Below are 20,593 nucleotides of genomic sequence, written 5' to 3'. Positions count from 1 at the left end.
CCAATCAAGAAAAAACTTGCTGGTTGAATAAAAGTAACTTTAAGTCAAAATTTGTCAGGGGTATGAATCATTTTTGACTGTACGTCACCTGCAATGAATCCTATCAGCCAAAATAATAATAAAAAAAATATATGTAAAATATAAAAAATAAAAATACCTAGACAAAAACAGTATTCTGAACCCAGGTCATTTGGCGTGGGACAGCCTTTACGTTTTGCAGTGCACAGTCTTGTATCTCTTGGCGCCTGAGGTCGGAGGTTGTACAGGTGCCTCTGCGGGTCACATGATAGTGCAGCGGTTTCTCTGCAGCGCCCCCTGCAGTCTGATGGAGGTGTGGTTCTGCCGGACGCCGCGGGCCACGGCGATGCCCAACAGCTCCTTGAAGAGCAGGACCACGTGCCAGTTGAACTTGGCCGAGCACTCCACGTAACCACACTTCCACGTCTTCTTCACCAGGACGGAGACGGCGCGGCGTGGCATGAATCGCTGACGCTGCAGGTCACGCTTGTTCCCCACCACCAGGATGGGCACCTCACTGCTGCTGCCCTCCCTGTACACACACACATGCACACACACACACACACACACACACATAGGCATACATACACACACACAGACACACACAGAGACACAAGAAGGTCAGTCAGGCAGGAGCTAATATAGAAATATATGCACCTGCACCAACTCTAGATATAGGCTGTGTCTTTATGGTCCTATATTACACAAAACTGACTGTTGTGAGCTTTAAGTCGTGTTAGAATGGTGTTACCTCATCGCACCTCCTGAAAATCCTTTATTATTAGTCAGTCCACATTTCCAAAGCTCAAAATGCTCTGTTTCAACTTGTTAACAGCTACAGTAGACCTTTTATTTAACAGCAATTTCAGGACCGAAATGATTCAAATGATTCTAGTGAATGGAGTTTAACCACATGTGACCACATAGTGACCACATGACATCACAAGGTGGATCTGTGTTTGTGTGTTTTTCAGTTAGAGAGAAGAAGTCAGTCTAAATATGCATGTTTTGTGTGTTAAACATGTGAGAATGAAACAAAACACAAGTCCAGGTCTGTTTGTGATGAGGAAACTACAAACGTCAGCAAATTGTTTAATATAAAGAACACATGAAATACATTCTTGTGGTTTCAATTCTCTTTTAAACATCATCGCCCTGGGATTAGTATTTCACACTTCTAACACATTTCGAACATCAAATAATAATAATTTGGGAAACATACTTTATAAACTACAGTGAAGCAACAAGAACAAACAACCAAACTCTCAAAGTCCCTCTCTCCAGTGGATGCTAACAGAGCCATGTGTGTTTGTGCACGTGCTATGACCATAAAACACGTCTGGTGATGGTTTATGGACTTAAACACTGCACAGTCTATAGTTTTATCTGTGATGCAACAAAACAGGCAAAATGTAAACAGAGCATTTTTAAAGGCACAGAGAAGACGACTTTGGATGAATGGATAAATCAAACAAGTTCTCACACTTCAAACTCGCCTCTTCTCACATCCCTGTGTTTTAACTCTTTATGTAACACATTGTTGTTCATGTTACATGCATAAGGCACTGGAAATATCCAATTTTCAATCTTAGAGCGAGTGTTAGGCATCAAACAGGAAACAGATGTTAACGTGACCAAGCGGTGTTGTGCTAAGCATGTGGGCCTAACACAAGTGCCCATCACTGCAAATATAATATGACAGAAGATCAAGAACATTTAGTGACAAATGATACTTTTCTGTTTAGATTTGCTTTTTGCTGGTTTCTTTTGCTCTGAGTCTGTGTCCTGTCTCACTCTTATCCAGTCAGCTCAGTCTGGTGCTTGACTCCTCCTGAGCTCAAAACGATCCAGGAGCCCAAATGAGCCACACCTCACACCACAGGGACTCCCCCCAAAGTCAAGTGCAAACATCTTCAGGTTACATGTGCTCATGGGTCATTTAACAAATGTCTCATGTGTGACAGATGTGATCACAGAAAGGTAAGAGTGAGTCCAATCTGCAGCTGGAGCAGCAGATATGTCAGATGCTCCGGAGCATAAATAGAGCAGAGTGGTGTACAAACATGTAATGATGCAAGCGACAGTTTCTATTTCATGGGCAATAGCACATCATAAATGTGAGCCGAGGATATGAACACCGTGTCCTGCAGAGACAGTACAGTCTGCAGTGTGTTCCTGTGTTCAGAGGAGGTTTTAGGGCAGGGGGCCGAATGCAGCCCTCAGACACATTTGTATTGGCCCTCAGGCCTTTATGCTCAGTGACCCTGAAATGTCCCACTGAGTAGAAACATGATGTGAAACAAACCTGAAGTTAATGTTTAAAGCATTATGATTAAAAGAGCACTGGTTCAAATGATCAGCTCAGTGTTCCACTGTTTAAGTGTTCCACTGTTCAAGCGTTCCACTGTTCAAGCGTTCCACTGTTCAAGCGTTCCACTGTTCAAGCGTTCCACTGTTCAAGCGTTCCACTGTTCAAGCGTTCCACTGTTCAAGCGTTCCACTGTTCTCCACTGACCTGAGTCTCTCAGGATGTGGCCCTCAGCGAAGAAGTTTGACCCCTGTTTCAGGGCATGTTTTAAAGGTGCAGTACAGATGCAATTACATTTATAATGGAGAGTATATGACCTGCCTGTCTCCATGGAGATGTCATTGCATTAGCTGGAATGTTCCGCAGTGTGGCATAAATCTTACCTATCTTGCCATATCCATTACAAATGTTTAAAATATTCAAAAAACCCTGAAAAACATGCACTCTTACTATGAGTGGACTCACCTCTCCACAGAGCTGACCTGTAGCTTGACCTAGTGGTCATCTGCTTTTTCCATGGAGATAGGAAATGACAGGCTTCTATCAGTCATTCCCCACTTCCCTGTTTCCCCTTGTACTGATGGATGACAGTATTTCATTTGATTCACATTCTTGGATTTTATATATATATATATATATATATATATATATATATATATATATATATATATATATATATATATATATATACAGTGTTGGGAGTAATGTATTATAAAAGTAATGTATTACAGTAATGCGTTGATTTTTGCTGTAACGCAGTAATGTAAGGCATTATAGGGGGAAAAATTGTAATATTTTACTCGGTACAAATGTGAGTAACGCGCGTTACAATGCTTTTTTAACCTGGATTGAAGTGGTGGGTTTTTCTTCATAGAAATTCGCTAAAATCACCGTGAAATCAGCAGCGGTGAAACGCCGGAGACACGGCCGGATAAACCTTCAGTTAACCGCGGGTGAAAGGACCGACCCAGAACTCTACGCTGTTTAGACCTGGTTTAGACCTGGGTCACTTCTGGTTTAGACCTGGTTTAGACCTGGGTCACTTCTGGTTTAGACCTGGCTTACAGTCGTCCCTCGCTCTAACGCGATTCACTTTTCGCGGTCTCCCTGTTTCGCTGATTTTTAGATTTTTTTTTGTGTGCAATTTTGCATGCCTTTTGTTTTTAGTGTATGAACACGTATTGCGTTCCTCCCGCTGTGTCCTGATCGGCTAAGGGACTCCTGTCTACTGTACAGTACAGAAAATTGTTCAACTGGCGAATTTTAATAAATGTTCAATCTCTAGCAGTGTGATTCTGAAGTGCTGTATGTCTGCAAGTTTTCTCTCCGACAAAATCCACAACGTCGACGAAATGTTCTGCACCGACAAAGTCTCCTGCGCTCGCACCCAAAAGACAGAGGACGATGCAAACCATCGCACAAAAAGTTGGACTTCTGGACACGTTGAAGGAAGGTAGAAGTAACGCGCTGTAGCAGAGTCTTGCACCGGGTCTTGTACCCGCAAATAGTTGCTGAAATCAGGACCGTGAGCCCGAGCAGCAGGGTGTCTGTAAAGCGCGATCGGGCGACAGCCGCTCTTACCTCCGTGAGGTGTGGAGCAGAGCCGCTCCTTTCTCCTGCGGTCACCTTCGAGCCCGTCCTGACAGTGAGTCCTGTTTTAGTCCTAGTTCAGTTCTGGTTTAGTCCTCCTCTTCAGTCCTGGAATCAGTCTGAGGTTAGTCCTGTTATAGTCCTGGTTTAGTCCTGGTTCAGCTCTGGTTTAGTCCTGGTTTAGACCTTGTTTAGTCCTGGTTCAGTCCATATACGGCTCAAAAGTTCAGCTTTTTCGCAGTTATTTTGGTGAGAGTAACTTAAAGTAATGCAATAGTAATGTAATGCCTTACATTTTAAATGCAGTAATATTGTAATGTAACGAATTACTTTGAAATGACAGTAATAAGTAATAAATAACGCATTACAGTTTTAAAGTAACTTGCCCAACAGTGTATATATATATATATACATTTGAGCTGCTGGACCACTTCATTCTCATGTAATGGTGTATTTGGTGTGTGCATTTGCTCTGTGCTTGTGACAGTGACAGCTCCAGACTCTTTTAAATGAAACTGTAGAAGTGTAAGACACATGTGGCAAAATAACGACAGCCCCCTGAGACCAGCAGGTGGCAGTCTCACACTGTGCCCCTTTCATTTCCTCAACAAAAACAAAACAGACTTTAAACAGTGCCATTAAAGCACACAGATTGTGTCAGTGTCTGCTCTAAAGTTCTAATCTCTGACCCTTGTGGATCATTATGTTAAAATATAAACATTTTAAATCACAATATTGATCTAAAATTACTTAATAAAAGAAACAAGTCCACTGACTTAAACGTTAGAAAACTGTGGTGCCCTGTGGGAGTAGATAAACGTCGCCATAAACGTCATCACAACAAAGCGCCGCAGCTGTGGCGCCGCTCCTGTGGATAACTGCATAACCTGTCCATATACTGAGAATGACACAAACTTGTGTGTCCTCTATCTGGTCTATAAGACCCCGAAGGAGATCACTTGATAACTCAAACATGCATGGATGACATCTAAAACCTCTTCAGGCATGTTTTTGATGAAGGAATAATGTTATAACATGGTAGAAAGCTAAAACAATAAGAATAAGTGCTACATACAGCTCCTTTAAGTGAACAGCCCTCTCTTTGGACCTCTCTTCAGGCCTCTCTTTGGGCTCCTGTTTGGGCCTCTGTTTGGGCTTCTGTTTGGGCCTCTGTTTGGGCCCCTGTTTGGGCCCCTGTTTGGGTTTGTTGTGGTGATTTTGCAGTGACTGTCAGAAAGCACACAGACTTATGAGGACATGAGTGTTTGGAGCTGATAGTGGAGCACAGATGGAGGTTCACACAGATCTGTGCTTTAAAAAGAGCACACTCTCTCTCTCAGGCCTCTCTTCACACTCACATCCTCCTCAGAACACAGTACCAGCACACACAGGGGCCACTCCAGTCACCCACTGACCACCCTCAACCAACCACGAGCCCATCACACATGTGCACACATCTCAAACCCATCACACATGTGCACACGCCCCAAAGTCATCACATGTGTGCACACCCCCTAAAGTCATCAAACATGTGCACACGCCCAAAAGTTATTGCATGTGTGCGGCACTCCAAAGTTATCACACGTGTGCACACCAAACCACGACTCCATCACACGTGCACACGGCCCCATGCGCACATGTCCCCAAAGTCCATACACACACGCACACACACACACACACAGCACACACACACAGCACACACACAGCACAAGGCCCCATCTGTCAGACAGGCGAGTGCTATCAGGGCATATCGATCAGTATAAGACCAGATGACTCAAATAAAACTCAGAATTGTGCTTTAAAGTTGGGAAAAAAAATCCGTCATTGTGTTTTTGATTATTGATTTTTTTCTGACAAGCATTGTGATTAGATCTGTGATTTCTGTTTTAATAATGTGATTTCTGTTCAAAGAAGAATTGACAAAGAGCCTGAAAAATGAACTACAAACTAATGAAAGAATGACATTTCAGAACCTGTTAGTACAGATCTAAACTACAGGGTTAGTTTTATGCACAATAACACAGACAGAGACTTGGTTTTTATGGAAGAAATTAAGAAAAATTGCAGCTTTCATGATTAGCTAATTGCTTTCATTCAAATATTGATTTTGATTGACTTGTTCAGTCAGATTCCTCTGTGTCAGTCAGTGTTGTGGTTGAAGTTCAGATTTCACACTAACGGCCGTATCTAGCCCCGCCCTCAACATGTGTGCTAACATATTATTTATATTATATATATGATATTATTTATTTGACATTTATTTGAATGACACTGACAATTCACTGAACGCACCACCCCCTCAACCAGCTCCACCTCCTCAACCTGCACCACCCCCTCAACCTGTACCACCCCCTCAACCTGCACCACCCCCTCAACCAGCTCCACCACCTCAACCTGCACCACCCCCTCAACCTGCACCACCCCTCAACCAGCTCCACCCCCTCAACCAGCTCCACCCCCTCAACCTGCACCACCCTCAACCAGCTCACCCCCTCAACCTGCACCACCCCTCAACCTGCACCACCCCTCAACCTGCACCACCCCCTCAACCCAGCTCCACCCCCTCAACCAGCTCCACCCCTCAACCTGCACCACCCCCTCAACCTGCTCCACCCCCTTAGTCTGCTCCACCCCCTCAACCTGCTCCACCCCTTCAGTCTGCTCCACCCCCTTAGTCTGCTCCACCCCCTCAACCTGCTCCACCCCTTCAGTCTGCTCCACACCACCTGACACTATCTGGCAGCAGATGATCTCACTAACACTAAAGCTAACACCGAGGTAAAGCTACAGGCCTAGTGTTATGTCACTTCATAACTATATGTTTTAATCACGTAGCAGATTTGACAGTTTTATCCAGTGTTCATTTAGTTTTATTTTGCCGTTTTCCAGAGACGTCCTGGTAAATGTATTCAATATGGAATTCTAACCATGTATTTGTGCCCCTGACAGTCCTGTCAGGGGCACAGCTCAGGACTGAGTCAGTCAAAGGTTAAAACAGATTTTTCACAGAGATACACACGGGCCTGGTCAAGTAGAAGTAAACAGCAAGACCAAAAATTCATGTTAATGCATCTGATATAAAAATGTATTGAACAGATACATATGTACTCTAGTTTATGAAACTGTTGACCTTTTTTCTGTACCATTTTTGGTTCTAAAGTTCCATACGTTTTAAACAGACCATGTATGAAACATGGAACAAAAATTATTTCCCAAATTTCAAAGATCTGCAAATCATGTCAATAAATGGATGTATTTCATCATATCTTGTGTTTTTCCATCTTTGAACTGTTGATGAAGGTACAGGATAAAAAAAAAAAAAAAGTATTTAAAATGATAAAAATTTGCTTGGAAGGACTGACATATTTTATAAAAATAGTTTCCTTTCATTTTGAAGTAATATTAAAGTATTCAGAAGAAAAAAGTGACAAATGATGCAAAATCATGCTCCTTCTACTTGTTTGCACAATTTTCCCTCCGTTACTTTTCCCTCCGTTACCATGACCTTTCTTAATAAAAAATCCCATGACTCAAAAAGTAAGAGGTTTTTCAACCTAATCTTGTACCATATGGTAGAAAACTATATGAAGCAAATATTCAAACCAGTTTGTTAAGGATATGGAAGTGAGAACCAAGAGTTATCACTGTTTGGATTTATTGCCCAAAAAGTGCTGCATATTTCATTCCCTCCGTTACCAACATGAGTTTTTAAATTTTTTGTCAACAACTTGAAAGAATATCACAGGTTGAACTTGACCCTGTTGGAGTGTTAACTCTTTCCTACATTCTGATACTTTACTTATTTCAATAGTCCCTCTAGTTTCTGAATAAGAGACATTTGAATGTCAAAAATCTGCCCCTGTTTCCCTCCGTTATCATTTGACCAGACCCACAACATATCAAAGTAAACAAGAGAGCTTTGGCTCAACCACACAAACTGTTGTGTTTCTGGTAAATACACGCACCAAACTGTAGAATCACAATACTTTTGAAAGAACACTAAATGTAGTCTTTTTAAAGTCCACATATTGTTCACATTGACTTTGTGAGCCTTTAACAATCTTATACTGTCCCCTCATCAAAAACATACCTTGAGTTGTATTTTCATTCACACTTGTTTTTTTAGTCCTTAAGGTCTTCTCTGAGCCTCACAAATGAGCAGAAACTTGACCTAGACTGAGCAGGTTTAAAACATGAACATAAACTGGTCTTAAAGAATAGTCAGACATGTAATCACTGATAAACCATCAGTGAGGGCCTGCATCTGCCTGTGTCTAATGCCACATTATAACATGAACAACACTGTGTGTGTGTGTGTTTGTTTGTTTTGCCTTCTTGGTAACTGCAAATTAGTCCTGGTTATAAATGTTGTAGTATGTTACACGTCTAATGTGCACACTCGCTCCTGTCAAATAAATAAATGAATGGACTGTTTTCATTTTTCTTGTTCAGTTGCATCACAGGTAAAACTCCAGACTTCTGCACAGCGTTTACGACCATAAACCATCTCAGGACTCATTCTGTGCTCCAACTGTGTTCACAGTGAACGCATGGCTCTGTTAGCATAGCATTAACAGAATAAGGACTTCATTCATGTATTTTCTCATTTTCCAGCACGTTGCTGACAGCCAAATGTCTCATTAGAAAAAGAAGTGTAGTTTAAAGCTCCTGAATCTGAAAATCCATTAAACACTGGGCTGACTGAAGATCCTCTGAGATGGGAGCACACACATGATCTGTGTTTAAATGTCAGGACTGCACAGGGGCTTTGATTTACGTGCTGTCCTGTGGTTTTTCCAGTATGGAGGACAGTGTTGGACTAGTCACCGTGGGACTGCCTGGGACAAGGGACATGTGGTGGATTATCTGGATCTATTCGTGGCTCTCCATACAGCACATGTGGTAGACTAGTGGCCCACTCTTTGTCCCCCACCCCATCCCCGCAGTCCCTGTCTGTATGGACATCCCTCTATCCCTGTTCCTCTCTTCCCCTCTTGGTCCTTCTCTGTCTGGATGTCCCCCTCTGTCCCTCTGTCTTCCCCCTGTGTTCCCCTTTGCCTCTGTATCCCTCTCTGTCTGGACATCTGTCTCTGCCCCCTTTGTCTGGCCTTGTGTCCTCTCGTACCTGTTGTCCATGATCTGCTGGCGGATCATCTTGACATACTCGAAGCTCTCCACGCAGCAGATGTCGTACACCAGGATGTAGGCGTTGGCGTTGCGGACTCCCCGACAGCGAAGGTCCAGCCACTCCTGAGGGACACACAGAGGGAGGCTGGTCAGGACGGGCATTTTAACAACATATGTTATGCCTCCAGTAGTTATTATGTAACATCTTAATATTGATCTGAAACAAGTTCAACTGGAACTAAACAATAAATCCACTGTTTTCACTCCTAAACTGTGTATCTGATGTTTGCCTTGTCTACTGATTTTTTGTGAACTTTAGTGGAAACTAGGTACAATTGTAGTTTTGTGGTCAAAACACCCAAATGTAAGTCTGTGCTGCCTTCAGTGAAATCAACTATTTTAAGTAGTTGTTGACATCACACAGGACTGCTGTGATTACAGCCAGGTGTTTCTGATTAAAAACAGAAGGATACTCCCCCATACAAGAAGCTTGCATGGTTCAGGTCTGTGTCAGGACGTCAACTCACAGCTGAGCAGGGCCCCATGAACAAAGTAAACCAACCTTCAGTCCTCCAGGTACGGCTCAGTTTAGCAGCTCTATTTGAAATGGAGCTGTGATGTTGCACAGATGTTCAAACTTCTCCAGGACGGCACATGTGGACGTGCCATTGCAAGGAGATTTAGCGTGTGTCCCAGCACAATCTGTAGGAGATTTCAGGAGACATGCAGTTACTTCAGGAGAGCTGGACAGGACCATAGGAGGACCTTAACCCATCAGCAGGACACATATCTGCTCCTTTGTGCAGGAGGAACAGGTCGAGCACTGCCTATGCCCTACAGAAGGACCTCCAGCAGGACACTGGTGTGAGTGTTTCTACCCGAACAATCAGAAACAGATTTCATGAGGGCGGCTTGAGGGCACCACGTCCTGTAGTGGGTCCTGTGCTCAGCGCCCAGCACCATGGAGCTCCACTGGCATTTGCTAGACGACATCAGAATTGGCAGGTCCGCCACTGGTGTCCTGTGCTTTTCACAGATAAGAGCAGATTCACCCTGAGCACCTCTGATAGACATGAAAGAGTCTGGAGAAGACAAGGAGAACACTCTGCTGCCTGTAACATGGTTCAGCATGAGCAGTTTGGTGGTGGTCAGTGATGTTCTGGGGAGTCAGATCCAAGGAGGAACACACAAACCTCTACTGGCTAGAAAACGCCAGTCTGATGTCATTAGGTATCAGGATGAAATCCTTGAACCCAATGTCAGACTCTACACTGGTGCAGTAGGTCCTAGGTTCCTCCTGATGCACGACAATGCTCAGCCTCATGTGACAAGAGTCTGCAGGCAGAACATGGAGGATGAAGGGATTGATACAACTGAATGGCCCTCAAGATCACCTGACTTAAACCTAATAGAACACCTCTGGGACATTATATGTGGGTCCATCAGACGCCTCCAGGTTGCTCCTCAGTCTCTACAGGAGCTCAGTGATGCTTTTACACAGATCTGAGAGGACATTCCTCAAAACACCATCCGTCATTTCATTAGGAGCGAGCCACAATGTTGTCAAACATGCATTTCAGCGCTCTGTGGGCTGAAATTTGTATTTCCATTAAAAGAAGTGGCAGCGTTTTGTTCCTAAAGCATTGCCCTGCCCATATTTGTATCGATATCCTGCATTTTTCACATTGAGATCTGATGTGTTTTCAAAATGTTCCTTTCATTTTTGAGCAGCACATTAAGATGCATTATACACAGAGGTAAATAAACGTGGATCTAGTGATTAGTTCCTCTTTAAAGGATTTCTGCTAAATCTCAATATTGTATAATATCTAAAACGACTTAATAAAAGAAACAAGTGCTTTGATTCCTGCTGGAAAACTTCAGCCCTGACTCCCCTTGCCCTTTACGGTAGATTGCCATAAATGTCATCATTCACACAGTCGAGCTATGGAGAGCTGCAGCTCACAGCAGACAGCAGCACATACACATCCACTGAGTCCAGAGCAGGGCGGGCACAGATAAGTGCCCCATAGATCATATTTGCCCCATGAAAACAGTAGATGTGTAAAAGTAGTTTTAAACACTTTAAACGATAAAATATTTTGGCTGGTGTTCACCTGTGTGTCCCTGACAGCACATGGTCAAATCAAAGACCATGGGAACAGCTCTTTTTTCCACAATCCACTTCATATTCACTGTGTTATGACCAAATCATATTCACCGTGTTATGACCAAATCATATTCACCGTGTTATGACCAAATCATATTCACCGTGTTATGACCAAATCATATTCACCGTGTTATGACCAAATCATATTCACCGTGTTATGAGCACACTTAAGTCTGTGGACAAACGTTTGCTCTTCAGCTCCTGGACCACAGCTGACTCCAGCACAGACCTGTTCTGTGAGGTTCATGTGGTGCATGTGCTTTTGGCTGTGAGGATGTGGTTTGAGGAGGTTTGGAACAGAACAAAGTCCTAAACAGAGGAACAGCACTTTACAGGCAGAGAGGCCACGCACACATTTACATAACATTTACATGATAACAGTAACCATGACACCTCAAGTTTAATAACAAAAACATGTTTTCCATCAGATCAAGGGCAGCTCTGTGCAAAATGGATTTGGTTCATGTTTCTTCACTTAATAAAAATGCCCTGACAGACAGTGACAGTGATTTCTGGTGTTGACATTTACAAGAGAAATCTGATCATTAAACCACGTGGTGACCTTGGCTTTGTGTCATAACATTGCTCCCTCATCAAAAACACACCTGAAGACATTTTAGATATCATCCGTACATGTTTAAGTAATCTAGCGATCTCTCCTGGGCCTTGACAAACCTGATGCGATGTGCAGTAGTTTCATTAGCGGGATGCACTCTGATAGTGTTGTGATAGTGCTCTGAAGAGGAGGGGAGATTCAAAGTGTCAAAAATGAAAGGGAAACTTATAAAACATGTTAATACGTTGTTTTGGGTGAATATAGCATTTACAAAACAATTAAAGGAAAATGGTGATCTAAATATGTCAAGTGTCACCCCCTAAAAGGAAATGTATATGTATTTCATCTTCGTCTGTGTCCCTGCACAGGAGTGAACAAACCCTGCACAGGAGTGAACAGTCAGAGTGAACTCAGATTACTCACTTCAGAGGAAACCGTTGACATGACTTTCCAATAGTCTGATAACACTGGAAGCCAGTTTTACAGTGAGTCTCAGAGCCTGGACACAGACTTGGTCTAAAATCAGGTTAGACCAAAAAGACAGGGCTGGACAGGACTGACCCACTGACCCACTAACCCCTGACCACCCTGTCTTCCATAACAACTGTAGTGATGAACTGGAGGCAGGAAAACACTGGAGAAGGAGGTTTACAGAGATAACAGTGTACAGTACATACACTACATGTGTATACATGTATATGTATGTGTATGTATGAGTGTGTGTACATGTGGAGGTGTATGTGACACAGAGCCACTCACAGGCCCAGAGCATGTGACTGGTGTCAGTGGGTATGTGTGTACATGTCAACTGGAACATGTAATGTGTGTACTATGTAAGTGTACTGTGTATGTGTATTGTGTAAGTATAGTGTGTAACATGTACTGTGTAACATGTACTGTGTAAGTATACTGTGTCAGTGTAGTGTGTAACATGTACTGTGTCAGTGTATTGTGTAACATGTACTGTGTCAGTGTATTGTGTAACATGTACTGTGTCAGTGTATTGTGTAACATGTACTGTGTACGTGTACTGTGTAAGTGTACTGTGTACATGTACTGTGTAACATGTACTGTGTCAGTGTATTGTGTAACATGTACTGTGTACGTGTACTGTGTAAGTGTACTGTGTACATGTACTGTGTACGTGTAGTGGAAATGGAAGAGGCACACAGGCTTCAGTGGTGGTGTATCTGAGGAGCTAAAAATAGACCAAGTGTTGTTCTCTCATGTCTTTGTCTCCACAGCACTGCTCTGAGAGCTGCACTACAGGGAATACCTCAGGAGGACCTCACTGACATGTGTACCTCAGGAGGACCTCACTGGGGTCTGTACCTCAGGAGGACCTCATGGAGGGTCCAAAGTAGCCTGCAGTAGACCACCCTCCTCAGAGGAGTGTGTTACACATGGACTCTGTGTGTGTGTGTGTGTGTGTGTGTGTGTATGCGTGTGTGCGTGTGCTTGTGTGTGTGTGTGTGTGTGTGTATGTATGTGTGTGTGTGTGTAGGTGTGTGTGTGTTTGTGTATGTGTGTTTGTGTGTGTGTGTGCGCGTGTGTGTATGTGTGTGTATGTGTGTGTGCGTGTGTGTGTGCTTGTGTGTGTGTATGTGTGTGTGTATGTGTGTGTGTGTGTGTGTATGTGTGTGTGTGCGTGCGTGTGCGTGCGTGTGTGTGTATGTGTGTGTGTGCATGCGCGTGCGTGTGTGTGTGTGTGCTTGTGTGTGTGTATGTGGGTGTGTGTGTGTGGGTGTGTGTGTGTGTGTGTGTATGTGTGTGCGTGCGTGTGTGGGTGTGGGTGTGTGTGTGTGTGTGCTTGCGTGTGTGTGCGTGTGTGTGTGTGGGTGTGTGTGTGTGTGTGTGTGTGTGTGCTTGTGTGTGTGTGTGTTGGCTGAGCTGAGCAGTCCAGAGTCCAGTCTGAGCCCAGATCCACTTTTAAACTTGTATTATTCCAACAGGAAGTGGGAGGGTCTGACTAAGCAGGCACCACAGTACTCTGAGTACTATTACAAGTACTACGATCGTGTGGATGTGTCAGTATCTACATGGTCATAAACTCGGCCGTCGGTAAACTCAACCTGCAGCTCAGCACAGACATCCAGGTTCAGGAGGACCTAGAATTCTACTCCATTACAAGCACAAGTACATGTTTAAGAATCGGCTAAAAAAGTACAGTTACACAAAAATGGTCTACTCAGTTACAGTAATGCCAGTACTGTAATTGGTACTTTCCAGCCATCGTTTAGGTTGGTGGGGAAAAACAGCACTAAGAGCACGCTCGCTCAGGGACAGGCAGAACATGCAAACTCCCACAGTAAGGCCTCATCTGGCTCATGGACTGAACCTGTGACCTTGTGGTTGTGTGGTGGTATAATGAGCTGTGTGCTGTGTGCTGAAGCGCTGATGACACGAGGGTCACAGGGACCTGTCACTCTTTAATTACATATCCCCCTCATGTCACCCCCCCACCCCCCCACTCACAACCTGCGCCGCCGTGTGAAAACTGTGAAAACTGTGTAGACGAAATGCTTGGTACATTTATGCAAGATTTTCATTTTGTATTATTAAGATAAAAGCCCATCAATGTGCAAAGCTCCGCCCACAAGCCTACATCACCCAGGCTCCCACACAACAATTCTCCATAAATACACAAACTGTGCAGTCGTTTCATTAGTGTGATGCACGCTAATTGTGTTATGATAGCGCTTTGAAGGGGGAGTGAGTAGAGTAGAGAGCAAAGGCAGGGGAGACTCAGAGTGTTAAAAACAAAACTGAAAATTTAATTTAACATATTGATATGTTGTTTCCAGCAAATATAGCAAAACGACAAATGTAACATGGTGATCTACATGGTAATATGTTGTAAATGAATAGCCCAAAGAAGCGTTACACCCCGTCTTTAAAATCAAGTGTTCTCCAAACCACAGACTTTTCGTGAGAGGAGGGGCTGCAGACGTCTGCATAACAACACCCAAGAGGATCACTGACCACGGACATTGATTATACAGTGATTCATTTCACTTTATCTCCAGCCCCTTCCCCTCAGCAGGTAGAGCAGCACATGAACACGACGCGTCGTGTGTTGATGTGGTTGATGTGGTTGATGTGGTTGACGTGGTGGTGTATGTGTGTGTGTGTGTGTGTGTGTGTGTGTGTGTGCGTGTGTGTGCGTGGTGCGTGGTGTGTGTGTGTGAGACAGTGTGATTCATGTGCGGGCCTGTGTGTGAAGTGAGCCGTCTGCCTGAGTCTGCACTCTCCTCAAAAGAGCATCCTCTCCTCCGCTCGGCCACAGCTAAACACTGCACGTCGCCATGGAGACGACGGGTCAGCTCTGCGGGTGCTGACGAAGCACAACTCCAGAGACAGGCTCACGCTACAGGAGGTGACAGGGGCAAGAGTGGAGAGAGCTTAAAACAGAATATGAAAAACTCCCGCCATGTTTGATGTGAGTGTGCATCAGGCTGAACAAAGTGAACAAAAGACGAGCCGCTGTCACTGGAGAACACATCACACTACAGGTCACTACAGGTCAGAATAGTTTTGGTTGGACGTGAGCGGACACTACCTGTGAGTCAGGAGCACTTCAGATATTACAGACTGATTCACACCAGCGCGTCCTGTTTCTCCTCCTCAGACTGCCCCTGGTCCAGCTGCAGCTCCAGTGTGGGAGGACTTTATCTGTGTGTGACCCTCACACTCACAGTGGAGCTCTGCTGCTGGGTCTCTGCCTCTGAAGCTGCACACACACCACGACTGTTCACACCACGACTGCTCATGTATGAAGGAAAAGGCTGTGGACAGCTCTGGTGGAAAAATACACTCGTCCAGCATCTCCTCCAGCATCTCCTCCAGCACCTCCTCCAACACCTCCTCCAACACCTCCTCCAGCATCTCCTCCAACACCTCCTCCAGCATCTCCTCCAACACCTCCTCCAACACCTCCTCCATCACCTCCTCCAACACCTCCTCCATCACCTCGTCCATCACCTCCTCCAACACCTCCTCCATCACCTCCTCCATCACCTCCTCCAGCATCTCCTCCAACACCTCCTCCATCACCTCCTACATCACCTCCTCCAGCATCTCCTCCAGCACCTCCTCCAACACCTCCTCCAGCATCTCCTCCAGCACCTCCTCCAACACCTCCTCCAGCATCTCCTCCAGCATCTCCTCCAACACCTCCTCCATCACCTCCTCCATCACCTCCTCCAGCATCTCCTCCAACACCTCCTCCATCACCTCCTACATCACCTTCTCCATCACCTCCTCCAGCACCTCCTCCATCACCTCCTACATCACCTTCTCCATCACCTCCTCCAGCACCTCCTCCATCACCTCCTACATCACCTTCTCCATCACCTCCTCCATCACCTCCTCCAACATCTGTGTGGGTGTGTGTTGTGGGTCTGTGTGGGTGTGTGAGGTGTGGGTGTGTGAGGTGTGGGTGTGTGTTGTGGGTCTGTGTGTGGTGTGTGTTGTGGGTGTGTGTTGTGGGTCTGTGTGGGTGTGTGTTGTGGGTGTGTGTTGTGGGTGTGTGTGTGTGTGTGGTGTGTGTGTGGTGTGTGTTGTGTGTGGTGTGTGTGTGTGGGTCTGTGTGGGTGTGGGTGTGGGTGGTGTGTGTGGGTGTGTGTGTGTGGGTGTGTGTGGTGTGGGTCTGTGTGAGTGTGTGTTGTGGGTGTGTGTTGGTGTGTGTGTGTGTGTGTGTGTGTGTGTGGGTGTGTGTTGTGAGTGTGTGTGGGTGTGTGTGGGTGTGTGTGGGTGTGTGAGGTGTGAGTGTGTGTGGGTGTGTGAGGTGTGGGTGTGTGTTGTGGGTGTGTGTGGGTGTGTGTTGTGGGTGTGTGTTGTGGGTGTGTGTGTGTGTGGTGTGTGTGGGTGTGTGTTGTGGGTGTGTGTGTGTGTGTGTGGTGTGTGTGGGTGTGTGTTGTGGGTGTGTGTGGGTGTGTGTTGGTGGGTGTGTGTGTGTGGGTGTGTGTGGGTGTGTGTTGTGGGTGTGTGTTGTGGGTGTGTGTGGGTGTGTGAGGTGTGGGTGTGTGTGGGTGTGTGTTGTGTGTGTGGGTGTGTTGTGGGTGTGTGTGTGGGTGTGTGAGGTGTGGGTGTGTGTGGGTGTGTGTGTTGTGGGTGTGTTGTGGGTGTGTGTGTGTGTGTGTGTGTGGGTGTGTGTGGGTGTGTGTGTGGTGTGTGTGTGGTGTGTGGTGTGTGTGTGGTGTGTGTTGTGGGTGTGTGTGGTGGTGTTGTGGGTGTGTGTGGGTGTGTGTGGGTGTGGGTGTGTGTGGGTGTGTGTTGTGGGTGTGTGTGGGTGTGTGAGGTGTGGGTGTGTGTGGGTGTGTGGTGTGTGTGTGGGTGTGTGTGGTGTGTGTGTGTGTGTGTGGTGTGTGTGTGGGTGTGTGTGTGTGTGGGTGTGTGTGGGTGTGTGTTGTGTGTGTGGTGTGTGTGGGTGTGTGTGTGTGTGGGTGTGTGTTGTGGGTGTGTGTTGTGGGTGTGTGTTGTGGGTGTGTGTGGGTGTGTGGAAACAATCCCCAGTCTCTTTCCCCGACACTGCAGAGGTCTGGAGCAGTGTGTACATAACCACACGAGTACTTCTCTGGGAAACTGCCTGAACACATGGCTGTGCTCTCCTGGTCCAGTACACACTCTGAAGACTGTTCTCTGTTCATGAAACTCACTGAACCAGCCCTGGATAAAGTGTGAATCCAACACTGGTTTAGTACTAAAATCTTAAAATCAGAGAAAGAATTCAGAAATGATGTGGAGCAGGTTCTGAAGCAGCAGAGCGTGAGCTTCAACTGTGACGTGCATCCAGACTAATGAGGGTCTAAACGAGAGAGACTGAAATGAAACTAATGAATATTGTTGTTGAATATTTGTCCAATGGGATCCTCCTGTGGAGTGTGCAGAGGACAGGGCTTCACTGTATCACACTAATATATCACTGTGGGCATTTTTCACATGTGAGAACTAAAATCTGTACACACACTCATATCATAGTAGAAGTAGTAGTAGGGCAGAAGCAAGGCCAAAAATTCATGTTAATGCATCTGATATAAAAATGTATTGAACAGATACATATGTACTCTAGTTTATGAAACTGTTGACCTTTTTTCTGTACCATTTTTGGTTCTAAAGTTCCATATGTTTTAAACAGACCATGTATGAAACATGGAACAAACATTATTTCCCAAATTTCAAAGACCTGCAAATCATGTCAATAAATGGATGTATTTCATCATATCTTGTGTTATTCCATCTTTGAACTGTTGATGAAGGTACAGGATTTTTTTTAAAAAATGTATTTAAAATGATAAAAATTTGCTTGAAAGGACTGACATATTTTATAGAAATAGTTTCCTTTCATTTTGAAGTAATATTAAAGTATTCAGAAGAAAAAAGTTGACAAATGATGTAAAATCCTGCACCTTCTACTTGTTTGCACAATTTTCCCTCCGTTACTTTTCCCTCCGTTACCATGACCTTTCTTAATAAAAAATCTCATGACTCAAAAAGTAAGAGGTTTTTCAACCTAATCTTGTACCATATGGTAGAAAACTATATGAAGCAAATATTCAAACCAGTTTGTTAAGGATATGGAAGTGAGAACCACTAGTTATCACTGTTTGGATTTATTGCCCAAAAAGTGCTGCATATTTCATTCCCTCCGTTACCAACATGAGTTTTTTAAATTTTTTGTCAACAACTTGAAAGAATATCACAGGTTTAACTTGACCCTGTTGGAGTGTAACTCTTTCCTACATTCTGATACTTTACTTATTTCAATAGTCCCTCTAGTTTCTGAATAAGAGACATTTGAATGTCAAAAATCTGCCCCTGTTTCCCTCCGTTATCATTTGACCAGACTCAGTAGTAGTAGTAGTATATATAGTATATATATTATAGAGTTATTATTGTATCAACAGCATTTGTGTGTTTTTTTCATTACGGCACTAAACCCTGCATCAGACTTTTCTTTACCGTCCAAATCCACGTCTGAAATTGTATTCTGGCTACTGTAAAGAACGAGAGCACCCGGAAATGACAAACCCGAGTTATTACCTGAGTGCGGCGAGGAGGGTCAGAGGGGGAGGGGTGAGGGAGGGGGTGTCACGCGAGGACACAGTGGTCGCCGCGGTAATTAAAAAGCACCACGTCCCAGAGGAGAGCCGCTCATTACTCACACTGCACTGACGCTGTGACACTACTCCTCCTCATCATCTACAGTCCATTCATGTAAAAACACACACATTCATACTGTACTCCTCTGACAGGACAGTAATAAGTAGGGGCGTGCAAAAATATCGGAATATCGATATATCGTATTGTTTAATGTGATGATACAGTATCGATATCATGGGCTACTGTATCGATATATCACCAAGAGTATTATTACGTGTGTTTTACTAAATTATTTTGTCACAGCTACAGTTTTGTTGCTTGTGGAGTGAAAGAAAGCTCATTTATTCAACACAATTGACATTTTCACAGTTTTGAGGATTAAAATGTTTGTGTTTCATATGAACTTTGCACAAGAAGTGGTTTAACAAACACTTTTAGTATCACAGCCATGATTTTGCCTTTATTTTTTATTGAACTGTATCGAATCGATTTGAAATATATCATATCGAATCGAAAGTGCACTGTATCAAGATATGTATCGTATCGTGGCCTGTGTATCGGCAACTTCTTAAGGATACCAGCCCTAGTAATGAGTCAGTCACTCTGACGAGAAGAGTCACTGTAACGATATGAACGAGTGAACTTAAAGGTCCATAGTACTCGATGTTCTGGTTTATGTTCTAATGCAGTTTCCTCATCACAAACACACCTGGAGTTGTGTTTTGTTTCATTCACACATGTTTAACACACAAACCATGCACATAGTTCCTCTCTCACACAGGAAACACTCTGTTCCACCTTGTGATGTCATGTGGTCATACAGAAAGTGCTCCACTGTGTTAAACCACAAAGAAACATGTCTGCTCACTTTCTGGATGCTGACGTCACTGTAAACATCATCACAATAAAGCGCCGCATGCTATGGGCCCCTCCTATAGGCGAGTTTCATTGTTGACAAAAGCGCGCGTTGCATGCTGGGATTTATTTTGGGCGGCGGCAATAAACACTAATCAACATGACGGACGGAGTGAGAAAGCACGTAAAGGGTATTGATCCCGGTTATTTATCCACTCTAACAGCAGAGGACCCAAGACCATTTGACCAGAAACTGATTGATAGCATTTATATAGAGCCTTTCAAGATCCCCAAAGCACTTTACAGTTCATTATTCAGTCACTCCACACTCAGTGGTGGTGAGCTCCTACTGTAGCCACAGCTGCCCTGGGGCAGACTGACGGAAGCGAGGCTGCCAATCTGCACCATCGGTCCCTCCGACCACCACCACTCACGCTCACACCACTTTCATACTAGGCAATGTGGGTGAAGTGTCTTGCCTAAGGACACAACAACAGTTTTTTTTTGCCACTGGCGCCCCACTATGGCACCTGGAATTCCTAGCGGTCTCCCATCCAAGTACTAGCCAGACCCAGCCTGCTTAACTTCTGAGATCTGACGGGATCAGGCTTTGACAAGCCGGCATGGCCACATACCGGCTTGGTCATAAGCATCGACGGACGCCAAATCACCCTTTTCAACCCCAACAAAAGGTGGACCAAACCATATTTCTGGTCAGAATCTCCAACTACCTGGCCAAATATTCACTTGGGCGATATCCACAATGACTTGGTGGAAACTCCTGGGCCATTCACAGCAGAAAAGATGAAAACCTCCAAGAGTCTCGATGTGTTGTTGAACTTGTTGGAGTCCACAGTTTGCTAGGATC

The 20,593-nt window shown here is 44.6% G+C and overlaps 1 protein-coding gene and 1 pseudogene across 1 annotated transcript in view; both read right to left on the bottom strand.

The window, feature by feature from the left end:
* Window positions 1-256: 256 nt before the first annotated feature.
* rasl10a (RAS-like, family 10, member A) overlaps window positions 257-20,593 on the bottom strand; it is a 31,354-nt gene continuing 11,017 nt past the window's right edge. Inside the window, exons 3-5 of the mRNA XM_055161827.1 lie at window positions 9,042-9,166; window positions 3,290-3,301; window positions 257-538 (exon numbers count right to left, since the gene is read on the bottom strand). Of these exons, the coding sequence (XP_055017802.1) occupies window positions 280-538; window positions 3,290-3,301; window positions 9,042-9,166 (396 nt within the window). The 3' untranslated portion in view covers window positions 257-279. The remainder of the gene's footprint in view (window positions 539-3,289; window positions 3,302-9,041; window positions 9,167-20,593) is intronic.
* On the bottom strand, window positions 20,244-20,360 carry LOC129411403 (5S ribosomal RNA; annotated as a pseudogene).

Source organism: Boleophthalmus pectinirostris, unplaced genomic scaffold (genome assembly GCF_026225935.1).
Source record: "Boleophthalmus pectinirostris isolate CB_2022bp ecotype Guang Dong unplaced genomic scaffold, ASM2622593v1 HiC_scaffold_4, whole genome shotgun sequence".
Classification (NCBI taxonomy): domain Eukaryota; kingdom Metazoa; phylum Chordata; class Actinopteri; order Gobiiformes; family Gobiidae; genus Boleophthalmus; species Boleophthalmus pectinirostris.
Note: the sequence above shows the minus strand (reverse complement) of the source record. Positions and strands in the feature narration are given on the sequence as shown.